We start from the raw sequence: 18,019 nt of genomic DNA on the forward strand, positions 1-18,019 counted from the left end.
CTCTACACACACATCCAAGCCATTTATCTTGTCAATCCAAGCCTGAGTTCTTGGATTTAGATAAGCGAGGAGAATGTGTGCATTCTGTGTAAGGCGAATGGAAACTCCGTACATTGAGTATATTCAAGACAGAGATCGATAGATTTTTGGATACTAAGGGAACCGAGGGAAATGGGGATAGTGCGGGAAGGTGGAGTTGAGGTAGAAGATCAGCCATGATCTCATTGAATGGCGGAGCAGGCTCGAGGGACTGTATGGCCTACTCCTGCTCCTCTTTATGTTATGTTCTGTGATCTACTTAGTGTATTTCTCAACAGTATAGCTTAGATTGTTTGGCAGTTTCTGTGCTGTCAGAACATGGCTGATCGAAATGAAAAGTTCTGTACGCAAGTGCCCTCTGCTGGCAGTATAAAGTAATGAGGTTCTACCAAGATGTCCATTCAAAAATAATGGGCCTGAATCTGCTGTCAAATTAACAGTGATATTAATGGCGCTCGCCACTATTTATGTGCAACTGGTACAGCAACTTCAAACGAGGGGCAGATGTGCCGTTAAACAAGAATATCCAAAGGTTGCTGCCCGAGGTGTACTGCTTTGCCGTTAGCTTTGCTAAAATGGCATCTCGCTGTCTGCCTCACCATTGACAGGCATTGAATGGCATGAAGTTGCTATATTTGCGCGGTAGATGCAGCCTAAACTCGCCACAGAAAGTCTTGTCCATTTCAGTTTTTAACGTGATCATTGTTAATTGCTGCTAGTCAACCTCTGGCACTGAATATTAACTATTACAGGTGAGGAGTCTCATTCCTTCAGGTTTTAATTGTTGTTGGAGATTTTTAAAAAGGTCCTCCGCATTGGACTGAAGTATCGGCCTGGGTTACATGCTCAAGTCCCATCTGAAATGGGACTTGAACCTGTGACCTTCTGACTCGGAAGAGAATGCTTATACTGAGCCAAGGCTGACCCTTTAGAAGAAGGATTGGTTTAGTTTTGTAGTTTAATGCAGTTAATTAAGTTTTCATGTCCGATAATTTTCCCAAAAGGTAATACCGACACTTCCTTGTGCTACAGTAATACAACAACTTGCATTTATATAGCGTCTTTAACGTAGTAAAACGACCCAAGACACTAATAAATAAATCTAACCACTAATAACATACTTGCAGATGATCCAATGCAAATAAGAGTAAACACCAGTTGAATTTTCATTTTCTGTGGCTCTATAAACCCATTTTATGTGATCTGTGCCATAAATCCATTTTATTCAGTGGGACGCTGCAGAGGTCAACACTGCTAAACGATCAGGCCAGTTTGCCTTACTAAGACCTCAGCTTTTATCTGCAATACTTTGCAGCTTTGATCTTGATGTACTCTGGATTGAAAGAGGCCCTGTGGCATCCAGGAGCTGCTTTGGTAGATAACCAGAGGAAATGGTTATACAACGAAAGTTTAAGAACAGAATAGAGAATGATTGATCTTAAAAATGACCAGAGATGTCTGCGCTCCTCAATTCTGCCCTCTTGAGCATCCCTGATTATTATTGCTCAACCATCGGTGGCCGTGTCTTCAGCTGCTTCGGCCCCAAGCTCTGGAACTCTCTGCCTAAACCTCTCCGACTCTCAACTTCTTTTTCCTCCTTCAAACCTACCTCTTTGACCAATATTTGGGTGACCTGCCGTAATTTCTTCTTAGCAAATCGATGTCAAATTTACTTTTTGTCTTGTAACACTCCTGTGAAGCGCCTTGGGATGTTTCGCTATGTTAAAGGCGCTATATAAATACAAGTTGTTGTTGTCGATATGGAGAAGTGGTGCACTGACAGTACAGTGCTGGTGCAAGGTGCAATTTACTTGCATGAAATAGCTGGCAATTGCCCCACCGCACTAAAACAGCAGTTTTGGATTCCGATTGAACCTCTAGCTTTGTGTACATTAACATTGTGGAACTTTCCTATTACAGATTTCTTCCACAGTGGAAACATTTCAGGATTTGTCCTTGCCAATCCCTGGGAAGGAGGACCTGGCTAAACTGCACGCATCCATCCACCAAAACCTGCCAGTCAAAACTGGCACCTGTAGCGATGCCTACGCTACACAGGGATGGGTAGCGTTCATTATGGATTACATCAGAAGGTAAAAGGTGTTTGCAAGACTTGCTAGATACTGCATGAACCACAGCACATGTATTTGAGTCCTCCAAGCTTATGCACTTAGTTTTAATGCACATGGTGAATTATAAATTTGCGGTTGGGTCAATGGAATTGTTTGCATATTGAGTACTTTGTCTTTTTCGAAGATCGGCTGTCAAATTTCTGCTTTCTTGTATGTAACTGGTGTTGCTTTGGTCCATTTTTGTCCAAACTTATTTTCCCTTTGTGCAACTTTTCTTTTACTAAAATTGACAATAGCAATAAGTAAATCTTTTTTTTATGGGCGATGCCAGTAAGTAAATCTTTAAAAAAAAAATATATGAATGAATATCATTGTTTGGGAAGAAAAGCACTGAGTGGAAAGAGGGCACTTCTGCATAAAGAGGAAGAGAAAAGCAGATGGTGTTGGGTGGGGGTATTCATACAGCTCACTTGCAATCCCATCTCTGCATAACTGAAGTGTCTGGTTATTTGCATATTTTGTCTGTTCCTCTACTTTGTGTTTTTTTTTGTAATATTAACAGATACATAGAACAATACAACCTGTACATTATCGGCCTGTGTCACTCTAAAGTTATGGAGTCGCTGTTACCAGGAAGCATATTCCTTTTTTCAGTGCATGTTTTGGGCTGAATTTTCCCTCTGTTCGTGCTCCGGACGGGGCAGTAATGGCGGCGGGGTTGGTTTCCGTCCGGGCAGCCAGTTTCCAGCGCCCCGCCGGGAAATTTGTTGTCGGTTTTGCGGGGGCACCTGGGAGCGTCGAGCTCCGGAGTGCAATGCCGCCGGTTTCGACTGCATGGTGAAATTTGTTGTGCGCTGAAACCTATAGCGCTCCGTAGCGTGCCTTGGTGGAACCTCCTGGAAAACCAGGCGGTCAGAACTGTCCCGGCAGTGGTCAGTGATGGAATTTGTGAATGAGCTAAGTTTGATTGTTTTGTTTAGTTTTATTTTTGCGGTGTAGTTTATTGCGGATCTAAAGATATTGGGAATGTTTGTTGTGTTTTTAGATGCGATTTTTTTTTGTTGTTGTTGTTGCCACGGAAGCCTCTCATAGGACGCTCCGAGGCCGGCTTTTTAGCAACAGCTTCGCCTGCTTTCCGCCCTAAAAGAGGTGTGTAACACTTCCCTTAACGCTGTGCTCCACACTCGGGGCCTAGCTGATGAATTTTGCTGACTGAGGCGCAAACTGTTCCCGGCCACAAACTTTACCGTCCCGACGCCATTAGCGCCCCGAAATGACCAGACCCAAAAATCCAGCCCTTTGAGTAAGTTCAGTGCAATGATAACTCAATCAGCACAAGTGGTCTCTTCTGTTAGAGCCAGACTGCTGACTACATTTGCTGCAGAATAGATTTTGGCTCAGCTCTAAGCTTCAAATATCTTTGAGTGAAATGGAGTTAAGAATTAGAGGCTAAGCGAGTGAGGGGATGGAGGATTTTTCAAGTTATCAATTTAAACCTGATTTAAGAATTTAATTTTTTCCATTTCAAGAATAGATCTACAAATTTAAGGGTTTAAAAAAAAATATATAAAATCAGAATATGGTCAGCCAATCAGGCAGCATCTGTGGAGAGAGAAACAGAGCTAACATTTCAGGTCGATGACCCTTGGTCAAAACTGGGAAACGTTCGAGATTTAACAGGCGTTGGAGCAAGTGCAGAGACGGGGAATGGTGGGGAAAGAACAAAATGGAGGATCTGTGATCGGGTGGAAGGCCTTCCTTCTACATTAACTCTGTTTCTCTCTCCTCAAATGCTGCCTGACCTGAACATTTTCAGCATTTTCTGTTTTGTATTTCAGGTTTCCAACATCCGCAGTCGTTTGCTTTTGTATTATGTTTTTATATATAAATATATATAATATATATATATATTATATATATAATATGTTAGCTTTAGTTCCATATTGTGCGTCAGGTTTTCTCTACTTTCCGTTTGCTCAAAACCGAAGACTTTTAGTCCCTGGTTGTAACTCCTGACTTTATATCAAACCTAACGAATCACTTTGACTGATTGTGGTACTTGTGTCATTCTCGTTGCAGGTTTGTCGTGTCCTGCATCCCGAGCTGGTTCTGGGGTCCTGTAGTGACTTTAGAAGATTGTTTAGCTGCCTTTTTTGCTGCTGATGAGTTGAAAGGCGAGTTCAGTGAGATTTATTCTTGTACTGTTTGCTTTTCATAGAAATACATAGAAGTTACAGCGTGGCGAACAGATCACTTGGCCCAACCAGTCCGTGTCGACATTTAACCTCCATGTGAGCATATGGTTCTAATCACATTTACCCACCCTGTTCCCGTATCCCCTTCAATCCCTTTTATCCTTCATCCACCTATCCCATCTCATTTTGAACGTTGACCTAGTTTCTGCCTCAACCACCAGACCCCAGCATTGAATTCCACAGCCTCGCAACTCACAGTGCAAAGAAGTTTCTCCAACCCTCAATCTCATACATTTGATCACGGCTAACCCGTGTGCTAACCCGTCTCCGCCCTTGCCTCAGCTCATCCTAACTCCCCTGCTCTTCTTTGAAATACAGGTACAGCGTTCAAAATCCAGAGTTCCGGACACCGGGCCAATCCATGGCGGGGTTGCCCGGAAACCGGAAAATGTTCCGAAATCTGGACTCTCCCCGCCCCGCCTCGGCGGCCCGACCTTTGCCTCGGCCCGACTTTGCCCCGGCTTCGCCCCGGCCCCCCTCCCCTCGGCCCTTCCTCTCTCTCTCTCCAACCCCCCCCCCCCCCCCCCCCCCCACCTTTACCTCGGCGGGCCGACTCCACCTACCTCGGCCCAGGCAAAGGCGTTCCAAAATCCAGAAATATCCGGAACGGCTTCGGTCCCGAGGTTTCCGGATTTCGGACGCTCAACCTGTAGTGCCATGGGATCGTTTAGGTCCACTTGAGAGAGCAGACAGGGCCTCGGTTTAACTTCTCATCCGAAAGACGGCACCTCCAACAGTGCAGCGCTCCCTCAGCACTGCATTGGAGTGTCAGCCTAGATTATTTTCTGTGCTCAAATCCCTGAAGCGGGACTTTAACCCACAACCTTCTGACTCTGAGGCGAGAGTGTGACCCACTGAGCCACAGCTGACAGATTATTTTTGACTGTTTGGAATCTTTATATTTGTTGCTTGAAGATTTTCTAAAAATAATAAAGTTAATGGATGCCTCCAAACTGTTTCCAATAATGTGCTTTTTTTTTTTTTTACAGGTGACAATATGTACAGTTGTGAGAGATGTAAGAAGTAAGTATGATTGGAAGATTATGGCCAGTACCTCCGCGATTTCTTCCTTCTAGTACTAGTGGGGTATAGGGTGCAGAAGTCAAGCACAGGCAGCAAACCTGGCTCCCACCCACCCTTTCCTTCAACCACTGTCTGCCCCACCTGTGACAGAGACAGTAATTCCCATATTGGACTGTACAGCCACCTGAGAATTCACTTTTAGAGTGGCAGCAAGTCTTCCTCGATTTCGAGGGACTGTCGATGATGATGATGATGATATAGGACAATGGGAGTCAACTGCCATTTAAGTAAGTTGCTCAGACCACTTGCGGGGGCAGCTGATGGCATTGCACCCGAGGAGTTATTTGCAGCTGAACTGCATTCGTAACCCAGACCCATAGGGTTGTTCGATAAAAATCAATTTATACAGAAGTTCAAGTTTTGTTTTACAGAAAGCTGGCCCCCACTGTTAGTGTGGTGACACTGTTGGTCTGGTGACAGGGTTAGTATAGCCTCGTCTATGTACAAGGTTAGCAAATAAGTATTCATAGCAACTTTTGTTGGCCAAAAATGTAAATGTATTGTGTGAATGATAATGGTATTCATTGAGTTTAATATGAGCAGGTTACTAACTGTGCAACTGATTCTTCAGGGATTTTCAGTCAGTGCTGTGGAGGTCTCAGCTAACAAAATGTAGCAGGCCAATACAGGTTAAAACGGCTGAAAATCTCAGTCCGTTTCTGTTCGTTGAGCACAGAATAGTGTTGATTTTGTACTTAGATGATTTTTTTTTGGCAAGATCTGAGCTAGCTGACCTTGTCCAACTTACATAAGAACACAAGAAATAGGAGCAGGAGTAGGCCATGTGGCCCCTCGAGTCTGCTCCGCCATTCAATAAGATCATGGCTGATCCAATCATGGACTCGGCTCCACTTCCCCGCCCGCTCCCCATAACCCCTTATCCTCTTATTGTTCAAGAAACTGTCTATTTCTGTCTTAAATTTATTCAATGTCCCAGCTTCCACAGCTCTCTGAGGCAGCACATTCCACAGATTTATAACCCTCAGATTGTTTACAGCAGCCTGACTTTTTTTTCCCCTCCCCAAATCTCTCTTCTTGGGACAGTTTTATACTACTGTCCACAAAATGACAGAGTTGACTGGATTGAGGTAAATGATTTGACACTGTTTACATCAGAAGAGATCCACATGCCATGTACGTACAGTGTATGTACGGTATTTGCATTATTTTAAGTTCACAAATCTTGTGTGATTCCTTTTTAAGGTTAAGGAATGGAGTCAAGTACTGTAAAGTCCTTAAACTTCCAGAGGTAGGTGGCAAACCCAAACATCAAACCTACCAAAATCTTTCTTTTACAGATGTGGTTATCCAGTCTATTAGTCAGTTGCTGATAAAGCCATTCCTTTTTTATATGCAAGTCTGTCTATCGTAGGTTGGCATATCCTAATTGCAAACCTGTTTGTGCAATGTATTTTTACTTGATAAGCAAACTTGATTACCAATTTAAGTTGCCATTTCCGTTAATTCTACTGTTGCAGTGGTTTTGTTAGTTGACTTCTTTAGCTTGTGTATTTGGCTCTGGCAAAAGCATATCTAAACCACAAATGTATATATTGTAACAGTTTGGTTGCTGTTAATTTGATGGGTCGAATGGCCTCCTTCTGTGCTGCATCATTCTGTGTAGTGATACCTGCTGTATCCTTATCCAGGACAGGCATTGGATAGTATCATTAGCACCATGTACAACAGGCTTCGTTAAGGCTTTTATTTCTTGACTGGGTAGATACACTACCACTACTATTGTAGTAATTACAGTACTTTATAACAAGTTGTATCCAGTGCAATGAATTAATACCAGTAAATTTGCCAGTTGCATTGCCTCAATCATTTTATTCATGTAAGGGTTGTTTTGTATACAAGATAGTAACAGATTTGGGGGAAGAGGCTTCGGAAACTCAGTCCACAATGTCATCTGGTGGGCAGACACTGCAACTGCATTGTGATTGTCTCTACAAGATCCTGCAAATCCCCTGGGAGGACAGACGCACCAACGTTAGCGTCCTCGACCAGGCCAACATCCCCAGCGCAAGGCACTGACCACACTCGACCAGCTCCGTTGGGTGAGCCACATTGTTCACAAGACTCCCAAAGCAAGCGCTCTACTCGGAACTCCTACATGGCAAGCGATCCCCGGGTGGGCAGAGGAAACGTTTCAAGGACACCCTCAAAGCCTCCCTGATCAAATGCAACATCCCCACTGACACCTGGAAGTCCCTGGCCAAAGACCGCCCGAAATGCAGGAAGAGCATCCGGGAGGGCGCTGAGCACCTCGAGTCTCGTCGCTGAGAGCATGCAGAAACCAAGCGCAGGCAGCGGAAGGAGCGTGCGGCAAACCAGACTCCTCACCCACCCTTTCCTCCAACCACTGTCTGTCCCACCTGTGACAGAGACTGTAATTCCCGTATTGGACTGTATAGCCATCTGAGAACTCACTTTTAGAGTGGCAACAAGTCTTCCTCGATTTCGAGGACTGCCTATGATGATGATGAAGAGCAAAATTGAATGGGAAATGTTGACGTAGCAATTTACAATGGTAAATGTTGACAGAAAAGTATGACCCAAAGTCATGCTGACAGGAAGAGTGCAGTCTATGCAAGGTTTATAATCCAGTTTTGAATAGCTAGCTCTAACTTTAAATCTCTGCCTCCATTTCCAGATTCTTTGTGTTCACTTGAAACGCTTTCGACATGAAGTGATGTATTCCTTTAAAGTAAATAGCCACGTATCTTTCCCATTGGAAGGTCTTGACCTTCGACCCTTTCTCTCCAAGGAGAGCCCATCTCAAATCACAACCTACGATCTTTTGTCTGTTATCTGTCATCACGGGACTGCAGGCAGTAAGTAAACACTATGTAATTTGTAATTCTTTGAAACAGATTCCGAATGGCTTGTAAAAGAGACTTGTGTTTGGCTAAGACTATGATAGATGTAAACGTATTTTTTTTTTAAACCCAGCCACTGAATTGCTTCAAAGTGACAAGTTAGAAAGAAAACTATTGAAAACTGTGCCCCTCAATGTTGAAAAGTTCCAAATGATCAATCCATAGCTTAGCTTCTGTCAAAATGGTGTTAAACAAATGGTTACACAAGGTTGCTTAAGTTAAATAGATAATGGAGTGAGATGTGTTCCAGGAATGTAGTTTATGATCTGTGAGCTGTCGAGATCAGAGAGCAAAATAAATTCAAAAGAAAGCAGAAAGGTCCAGTCAGCTCGTATTAATTTGAAGTCACAACCTACTTAAAATAATTTTTAATTTATCCGGTCGTTTGCATTAATAAAGCAGCACAAGAGCACTATTGCACAATTTCACTTTGAATTCACATCCTTGTTTTCAAATCCCTCCATGGCCTCGCCCCTCCCTATCTGTGTAATCTCCAGACCCACAGCCTTCCCCCCACCCACCCCCCCCTCCCCCCCGAGATGTCTGCGCTCCTCTAATTCTGCCCTCTTGAGCATCCCTGGTTATAATCGCTCAACCATCGGTGGCCGTGCCTTCTGTTGCCGAGGCCCCAAGCTCTGGAACTCCCTGCCTAAACCTCTCCGCCCGTCTACCTCTCTTTCCTCCTTCAAGGCGCTCCTTAAAACCTCCCTCTTAGATCAAGCTTTTGGTCACCTGCGCTAATCTCTCCTATGTGGCTCGGTATCAAATTTCTTGTTTCATAACACTCCTGTGAAGTGGCTTGGGATGTTTCACTACGTTAAAGGTGCTATATAAATACACGTTGTTGGTGAATGAAGGGACTTGGAATTAAGAGGTGCAGATTCTAGATTCAACTTCTTGGGCATTATGGAACCCATTAGAAAACTGTAGATATGTTGATCAGTTAACACCGCAGTAGATGCTTTACAGCTGGAGTGTGCAAGCTTTATTTCTTCATGGGCTGCATTGGGAGCAACGGGACCACATACCCACAGTTTAAATCTTAACCCCATTAGTTTGCTGATACTAATGATTTTTGGTGTTCTGATTTAAGATTTATCCAGCATTTGGAGCACCAGCCATAAGAAGAGCTCTTTCCAAACCTCCAGGCCCACAAGATAACCAGTGAGTAAGAAATATACAGTCTACTCCTCTTAATTCGAAATTTCTTGTATTCAAATTGCTAATTCAGAATTATTTTTTAAGCACTAAATTACCACTTTGCTTAATTCAAATAATTGGCTAATTTAGCAGCTCCCCCCCCCCCCCCCCCCAAAAAAAAAAGTGTTTTAATTGTCAGTAGACGAAACGCAAATTGAACTAAGTTGCCCAGATTCAAGGGCCAGATTGCGAGGTCTCGAAGGCCACAGCTTGGGCACTCCTGCTTTAAAGATTTAAGAAAGGGCAAAACATGTCATCTAACAAAGTCAGAAATTTGTGATTGGGCATTTTCAGTTTCTCGTGATGGCAGTGATGTAACCTTGTACTAAGGCCGGTGTTTTTGCAGGTGGTCACTACATAGCCTATTGCCAGAATGTAATTAATGGCCAGTGGTACGAGTTCGATGACCAGTATGTCACGGAGGTCCACGAGACAGTTGTGCAGAATGCTGAGGCCTATGTACTTTTTTACAGGTGAGGAGCACTTGAATGATTATGGCTAAAATGTGCAATTTAAAAAAAAAAATCCAGAGACCTGAGCGCATAATCCAGGCTGACACTCCAGTTTCAGATGAGATGTTAAACTGAGGCCCTGTCTGCCCTCTCAGAAGGACATGAAAGATTCCATGACTATTTCGCAGAAGAGCAGGGGAGTTATCCCCGGTGTCCTAGGGATAATACTTACCGCTCTCAACATCACTACAACAGATTATCTAATCATTATCACATTGTAGTTTGATGGGAGCTTACTGTGTACAAATTGGCCACTCTGTTTCCTACATTAATAAAGTACTTCATTGGCTGTAAAGCGTTTTGTGATGTTGTGCTAGGCATTGTATAAATGCAAGTCTTTTATTATTTTTTTATGGTGACCTGACGCTGTGTTTTGTGCACTGGTTCCATAACGTACATCTCAAAATGGTACAAACATTACAGTATAAAGTGTCCAGATTTGAATCTTTATAAGCTGGAGCATTGGGTTTCCTCATGCCACCTGTACAGTATAAAGCTGTATGTAGTCAGCCCCTGGTAGACACTAGGTAATCGCATTAGTCACCAGGTATCAGTATGTGAGACTGGAAGCAACATATAACAGTCAGAGTCTTGATAGCTTTGCTGATTTTTGACTTCATACTTTAGCACTGTCAATTTTTCTTACTACCCTTACGCGCCTTATCCTTAGCAACTTTGTGAAAGACTCTGCTAGGACTTTTAATTCATAACTGCATCCAATGACTAATGTAAAGGCTGCTCGCTCACTTCTCATTCCCCTGCATCAGCACAATGCTGGGAACTATTCTCTCAACTTGTGCTCTCAATAACAAGAATACAACTGGTCTTACTTTAACTTGCCGCTTTTTTATTGTCCAGACAGGTAAATCTGTCTCCTCGAGAGTTATCTGAAAAGCAGCAAAGTAGAGTAACTTGTATTCTTTGGGGAGCCGTCGCGATTTCGAATTTGAGTTGTGCTTCTCTACCATTCTTTTTCTCGGTTACTTTTTATTTTAAATGTCTGTTGCAGGAAGAGCAGTGAAGAGGCGGTGCGTGAGAGACAAAAGGTTGTAGCCTTGGCCAACATGAAGGAACCCAGCCTCCTCCAGTTCTACATCTCCAGAGAGTGGCTGAACAAATTCAACACCTTCACCGAGCCAGGGCCAATCACCAACCACACCTTCCTTTGTCTACATGGAGGTCAGCTCCCTGGGATAAATGAAAGACCAACCACCTGTACTAGCCTGGACACATTTAATTAGACCAAATATTTTTTCCTATTTATCTTCTCTCTCGCGTTCCTGCTGTCTCTTGCTCTCGGTGTCAGAAGGATGTGGGTTCGAGTCTCACTCCAGGAACTTGAGCACAAAAATATCGGCTGACACTCCAGTGCAGTGCTGAGGGAGTGCTGCACTGTTGGAGGTGCCGTCTTTTGAATGGGATGATAAACCGAGGCCCCGTCTGCCCTCTCAGGTGGGCATAAAAGATCCCATGGCACCATTTCGAAGAACAGCAGGAGAGTTCCCCTGGCCAATATTTATCCTTCAATCAAATAACAAAAACAGATTATCTGGTCATTATCACATTGCTATTTGTGGGAGCTTGCTGTGCGCAAACTACACTACAAAAGTACTTCATTGGCTGTAAAGCTCTTTGAGACGTCTGGTGGTCGTGAAAGGCGCTATATAAGTCTTGCTTTCTTTCTTGCTTTAGTTCTTGCATGTCTGTATTCAGAAGGGAGTTCAAGACAGAGGGTAGGATGAGACCAACACCAATTCTCAGACCAAGGATTGAATGTGGGATCAACTCTTTCAACCCCTTTTGGTTGTCGTCTTAAACCACAAATAGTCTCTGGTAATTGTGTACGCCCCCCCCCCCCCCCCCCCAAAAAATAATTGATTCCACTCGGCATAAAGACTGGGTTGCTATGACCCATCACCTATCCAGTTTCTTGTTGGAACACAATAGGACAAACATTTTGATAACTGGACTTTAACTTTTCTAGTTAAGTCTCTCCTCTCTTGATAGTTCCAGTTTCTGTGTCTAACTCCCAAGTGCATTTTAGATTTATTTCCAAAATCTTGTTTCCCTTGGACAAAACCTCATTTTATTGTCGTCCTCATTTTGTGCTCTGCAATTGGCGGTTTAATGAGGAGGCAACTGTACTTTAGAAGTCACGAGCTCGACTTCAGCAACCCTGTAAGTGAAAGGAGCCTTCACTCGTGAAAGTATCCTTATAAGTAAAGATCAGGCATTCTTAAATTGGAAGCATATGTTTGTACTTGTGAGTGCCAGAAAGTTGTAGAGATAAGTTTACTTTCCTCAAGACATGTGGTTCAGGACCTGAAAGCTGTTCAAAAATGCTGAACTCTTGCACATTTTCCATTTCGTGGATTGATGATTGTGATTTTTGTTGTAACATTGCCCGCTTCCACCCCTGCCCAAGCTCATCTGCTTCTGAAACCCTCATCTATGCCTTTGTTACCTCTAGACTAGACTACTCCAACTCACTCCGATCTGACATCCCACATTCTACCCTACCTGAGGTCACCCAAAACTCGGCTGGCCGTATCCTAACTTGCACCAAGTCCTCCTCACCCATTACCTCTGTGCTCGCTGACCTGCATTGACTCCCAGTTAAGCAACACCTCGATTTCAGTATTCTCATCCTTGTTTACAAATCCCTCCATGGCCTCGCCCCTCCCTAGCTCTGTAAACTCTTTCAGCCTCACAACCCTACGAGATGTCTGTGCTCCTCAAATTCTGCCCTCTTGAGCATCCCGGATTATAATCGCTCAATCATTGGTGGCCGTGCCTTCTGTTGCCTGGGCCCTAAGCTCTGGAAATCCCTGCCTAAACCTCTCCACCTCTCTAACTCTTTTTTTCTTTCAAGATGCTCCTTAAAACATACCTCTTTGACTAATCTTTTGGTCATCTACCATAATTTCTTCTGTGGCTCGGTGTCAAATTTATTTGTTTTGTCTTATAGCACTGCTGTGAAGCACCTTGGGATGTTTTACTACGTTGAAGGCATATTTAAATAAAAGTTTTTGTTGTTGTTTTCTGTTTCCAAAATGACTATAGGCAGCAGTATTTTTTTCTTCGTTTTGCAGGTATTCCTCCGATTAAGTATCATTACATTGATGATCTGGTGGTGATTCTGCCCCAAAATGTGTGGGAGTATCTGTACAACAGGTAAGTATAAAACGATTCCTAAAAAGTGGCAATGGACACTTTTTTTAAATGTTTGAGTTTAAAGAACTTATGTTTTTTTTATCAGATATTCTGATGATATATATTTTTTTAAATAGCCAATTGTATCATTTGACCAAGTCCAATCTGAATAAATGACTTTCATAGTCGAATGGTTCCAAGTTTTCTTTTTTTTTTGCCTTAACTCTGCTGCTTTGGGGGAGGCTGAGCAGAAGCCATCCACCTCCTCAAACAGGAGAATTATACAATCAGTGATGTTGTTTGCATAGCTGCCAACCATTGTACACTCGCTCGGAGTATTGAATGTTTTGGGTGCCCTCCCTCAGGATGGACATATTGGCCTTGAAGGGAGTCCAGCGACAATTCGCCAGGATGATCTCTGGGATGAAGGGACTCTGCCAACATGAGAGACTGAATAAACCTGGGTTGTATTCCATAGAGGCAAGGAGGTTAAAGTTGCTCTGATTGAGGTGTTTAAAATAATGAAAGGGAACCGGCAGGGTAGCTTGGGAATAACTCTTCCCTTCAGTTGGTGAATCCAAACCAAGCTTTTTATAAACTAGACAATTAAAAGAAAACAATTCTTCACCCACAGGGCTGTGCTGGTATTGAATGCACTATTCCAGAAGATCATGTATGTGGATTCAGTTAAGGGGTTTAAAAGCGAGACATATTTACTTGGGAAGTCAGGGTATTGAGGGATGAGGAGAAAGGTTGGAGAATTGGGATTAACAAGCTAGAGTTGCCATGCCTAACAAAGCGAGGGGGCAGGGTTAATACATTTGGCAATCTTCCTGATCATCTAACAGTGTTGGCAATGTTGCTGTATGTTTCAATGTTCTTGTCTTGTGAATGTGGCAGGTTTGGAGGTGGCCCTGCAGTGAACCATTTATACATCTGTTCCATTTGCCAAGTAGAAATTGAGGCAATTGCTAAAAGGAGGAAAATGGAAGTTGACACTTTTATAAAGGTCAGAGTGCATCATCCTCAAATGGGGGGATTTTTAACCAAATGTTATAATTGTTAATTGTCCAATTAGCATAAAAATGTTACAGAATATTGAAATGGTTTGAGCTCTTATGGAAGCGTGAAATTCCTGCGTATGTCATGCCAGTTTCTCGAACTCTTTCCATCGTTGTACAATTGAGAGATATTCCTACCTTTTTACACTCTCACACCGTGTGTTGTGCCAAAGCAGCCAGTCTGCTCCCAGCCTTCTGTCAGTGCCACTCTTGAACTAGCGCTGGAACGCAGCCGAGGTCACTCTCTCTGATTCTCCCTTCCCAACCACGGGAAATCCCTTTCCAAGTGGCACAGTGGAGATTAAGAATTTGCGATGAAGGAAATCACAGACGTAAATTCAACTTCCACGGCTCTGTAAATTGTTGCACCATTACGCTAATGAAGGGGACATTTTAGCATTAGGATATAGATTGAGTTATAGCAAAGGAAGTAAATTTTTAGAGTGCGCCACTTAACAGTAAGAGACTAATATTGCCCGAGGGATGTTTGACACAGCTTATGGTATGTTGACCTTCATAGCTAGGGGATTTGAGTATAGGATCAAGGGTGTCTTACTGCCTTGTTGTACAGGGCCTTGGTGCGGTCTCACCTGGAATATTGTGTTCAGTTTTGGTCTCCTAATCTGAGGAAGGACGTTCTTGCTTATTGAGGGAGTGCAGCGAAGGTTCACCAGACTGATTCCCGGGATGGCAGGACTGACATATGAGGAGAGACTGGATCAACTGGGTCTTTATACACTGGAGTTTAGAAGGATGAGAGGGGATCTCATAGAAACATACAAGATTCTGACGGGACTGGACAGGTTAGATGCAGGAAGAATGTTCCCGATGTTGGGGAAGTCCAGAACCAGGGGACATAGTCTTAGGATAAGGGGCAGGCCATTTAGGACTGAGATGAGGAGAAACTTCTTCACTCAGAGAGTTGTTAACCTGTGGAATTCCCTACCGCAGAGAGTTGTTGAGGACAGTTCGTTGGATATATTCAAGAGGGAGTTAGATATGGCTCTTATGGCTGAAGGGATTAAGGGGTATGGAGAGAAAGCAGGAAAGGGGTACTGAGGGAATGATCAGCCATGATCTTATTGAATGGTGGTGCAGGCTCGAAGGGTCGAATGGCCTACTCCTGCACCTATTTTCTATATTTCTATGTTTCTATCTCATTGAAACGTATTAAATTCTGACGGGGTTGGACAGACTGGATGCGGGGAGGATGTTTCCCGGGGCTGGGAAGTCTAGAACAAGGGGTCACAGTCTCAGGATACGGGGTAGGAAATTTAGGACTGAGATGAGGAGAAATGTTTTCACTCAGAGGGTGGTGAACCTGTGGAATTCTCTACCACAGAAGGCTGTGGAGGCCAAGTCACTGAATATATTTAAGAGGGAGATAGATAGATTTCTAGACACAAAAGGCATCAAGGGGTATGGGGAGAAAGCGGGAATATGGTGTTGAGATCAAGGATCAGCCATGATCATATTGAATGGCGGTGCAGGCTCGAAGGGCTGAATGGCCTACTACTGCTCCTATTTTCTATGTTAATCGCGGTGATGCTGTCAAGCTCCTGTTAATGAGGATTAGGCTGTCCGTGTTTACTGCAAAACCGATTGCCAGATTTGAAAAACAGAATTAAATTAAACCTCTCCCATGAACGACGCACCTGATAACTCCACTTTGATGTGCACCTTGTAATCATTCCTGGTTACAAGCATAACAGACGGGTCAGTTACCTTTCTAGAGAAGCAAAGTGTGGGTGGAACAAAATTTTTTAAAGAAAAGAACCAGTACCATTTGCTTCTTCCTTGTACACTTTGTTCTGCCTTAAAATCCATCGGGGCCACGCTGGGAGAATTGATCAAGAATGATCTTGAAAAGCCAAATGAGTCACCTTTGTTGGGACTGTGATCTTGACTGAATTGTGGACAAGAAAGGGTTGATGGTTTTGTAACCTTCATGCAACTGAGCAGAGCTGCAGGTATCATTTCATGGAATCCAACCAACATTATCTAATTCTAAAACGATAGTTACCCTGCCTTAGCTAAGTTTGCATATTTAATTGAAGGCAGCTTTAAACCTTGTAAAGAAAGAATCCCGAAAAGCTGCACCCAAGCCTGGACCACCAAAGAGAACTGGGTGGTGCACTCCCATTAGACGGCATTGGATCTTGCAAGAGCAGGAGTAAACAAGTGCTTGGCCAAGGGCTCCGTGTCACTGATCTATGGTGGAATAAAAGGGACAAGTGTAACTCTATTTGCTTTGCTCCTGTTTCTCATTTCTGACCATCACAATTTCCTTGCTGGGCCTGCAGCTTTTCTCACTTGAATATTCAAGGCTCTTGCAATCTGCTCGCCTGAATATTATATTCAAGTATCAAAGTTGGGAAGTAAACCAATAGCAGAACATAAGGTCAGGAAAGAAGTTGCTTGAAACATGGTACATGGAATCATAGAACTTGAGCACAAAAATCGAGCCCGGCATTCCAGTGCAGTGCTGAGAGAGTGCTGCACTGTCGGAGGGTGCCGTCTGTTGGATGAGACGCTAAACCGAGGCCCCGTCTTCCCCCTCAGGTGGATGTAAAAGATCCCATGGCACTATTTTGAAGAAGAGCAGGGGGAGTTCTCCCTGGTGTCCTGGGGCCAATATTTATCCCTCAATCAACATCACTTAAAAAAAAAACAGGTTATCTGGTCATTAACACAGTGCTGTTTTGGGAGCTTGCTGTGCGCAAATTGGTACCGCATTTCCTACATTACAACAACGACTGCACTCCAAAAGTACTTCATTGGTTGTAAAGTGCTTTGGGACATCCTAGTAGGAGCTATACAAATGCAAGTTTCTTTTTTTTTTCTTTAATCCAGCCATTCCAGCTCTCTGAAAGAGCTACCCAATTAGTCCCTGCTATTTCCCCATAGCCTGTAGAATCGTAGAATAATACATGGACTTAACTGGTAAACTTCTCAGTTTATGCTTCACTGATCAGGCAGTTGGGTGAGTGTGAAATGTAAGATTCAGCTGAGGAAAATATACCGACTTGTTCTGCCTTTTTAAAGCAGAAACGCTGGTCTGCGTGATTTCTTACTTTTCTGGGGAGCCACAAAATGCCCATGCACTGTGTCGTGGAATGCTCAGGTGCAGGTTTGCACCAATGTCTTCCTAATATCAGCTGAGCTGTCGAGGCGCAGTGGAGAGACCAGAAACAAACTGCCCCTTCCCACCCTGCGCTTGGAAGAAGGAAAATCGCAGGGCATATTCCCAGATTACTCTTGTGTACCTGGGTGGAGAGTGGTGTTGGTTTGGCACCACATTTGGCACAAGTAGGCCTATATTCTCCAGAGTTTAGAAGAATGAGAGGTGATCTCATTGAAACACTTACAGGAGTCACAGTCTCAGAATAAGGGGTCGGCCATTTAAGACAGAGATGAGGAGAAATGTCTTCACTCAGAGAATGGTGAATCCTTGAAACTCTCTACCCCAGAGGGCTGTGGAGGCTCAGTCATTGAGTATATTCAAGACAGGGATTGATAGATTTCTGCATATTAAGGGGATCAAGGGATATGGGGACAGTGCAGGAAAGTGGAGTTGAGGTAAAAGATCAGCCATGATCTCACTGAATGGCAGAGCAGGCTCGAGGGGCCGAATGGCTGACTCCTGCTCCTATTTCTTATGTTCTTAAGTTGCTTGTCTATACTCTCGGATTGGAAAATGGTGTAGGATGGCTTGGGGGAAGAGCATAGTGCAGTAAAAATATTTCATTTCTGTCGGTGTTA

General features: G+C 43.5%; 1 protein-coding gene across 5 annotated transcripts in view; it reads left to right on the forward strand.

Moving 5' to 3' along the window:
• The window catches only part of usp20 (ubiquitin specific peptidase 20), a 204,748-nt gene that overhangs the window by 53,059 nt on the left and 133,670 nt on the right, over positions 1 to 18,019 (forward strand). For all 5 annotated transcript variants that reach the window (XR_011588147.1, XR_011588146.1, XM_070863734.1 and 2 more), the window contains 9 exons: positions 1,960 to 2,132; positions 4,191 to 4,285; positions 5,356 to 5,389; positions 6,653 to 6,698; positions 8,106 to 8,286; positions 9,878 to 10,004; positions 11,053 to 11,222; positions 13,136 to 13,217; positions 14,097 to 14,205. Coding sequence is in view for 3 of the 5 variants with exons in the window: in XM_070863734.1 (XP_070719835.1) it covers positions 1,960 to 2,132; positions 4,191 to 4,285; positions 5,356 to 5,389; positions 6,653 to 6,698; positions 8,106 to 8,286; positions 9,878 to 10,004; positions 11,053 to 11,222; positions 13,136 to 13,217; positions 14,097 to 14,205 (1,017 nt within the window). In the remaining 2 variants the exon portion in view is untranslated. The remainder of the gene's footprint in view (positions 1 to 1,959; positions 2,133 to 4,190; positions 4,286 to 5,355; positions 5,390 to 6,652; positions 6,699 to 8,105; positions 8,287 to 9,877; positions 10,005 to 11,052; positions 11,223 to 13,135; positions 13,218 to 14,096; positions 14,206 to 18,019) is intronic.

This window comes from Pristiophorus japonicus, chromosome 20, assembly GCF_044704955.1.
Source record: "Pristiophorus japonicus isolate sPriJap1 chromosome 20, sPriJap1.hap1, whole genome shotgun sequence".
Taxonomy (NCBI): domain Eukaryota; kingdom Metazoa; phylum Chordata; class Chondrichthyes; family Pristiophoridae; genus Pristiophorus; species Pristiophorus japonicus.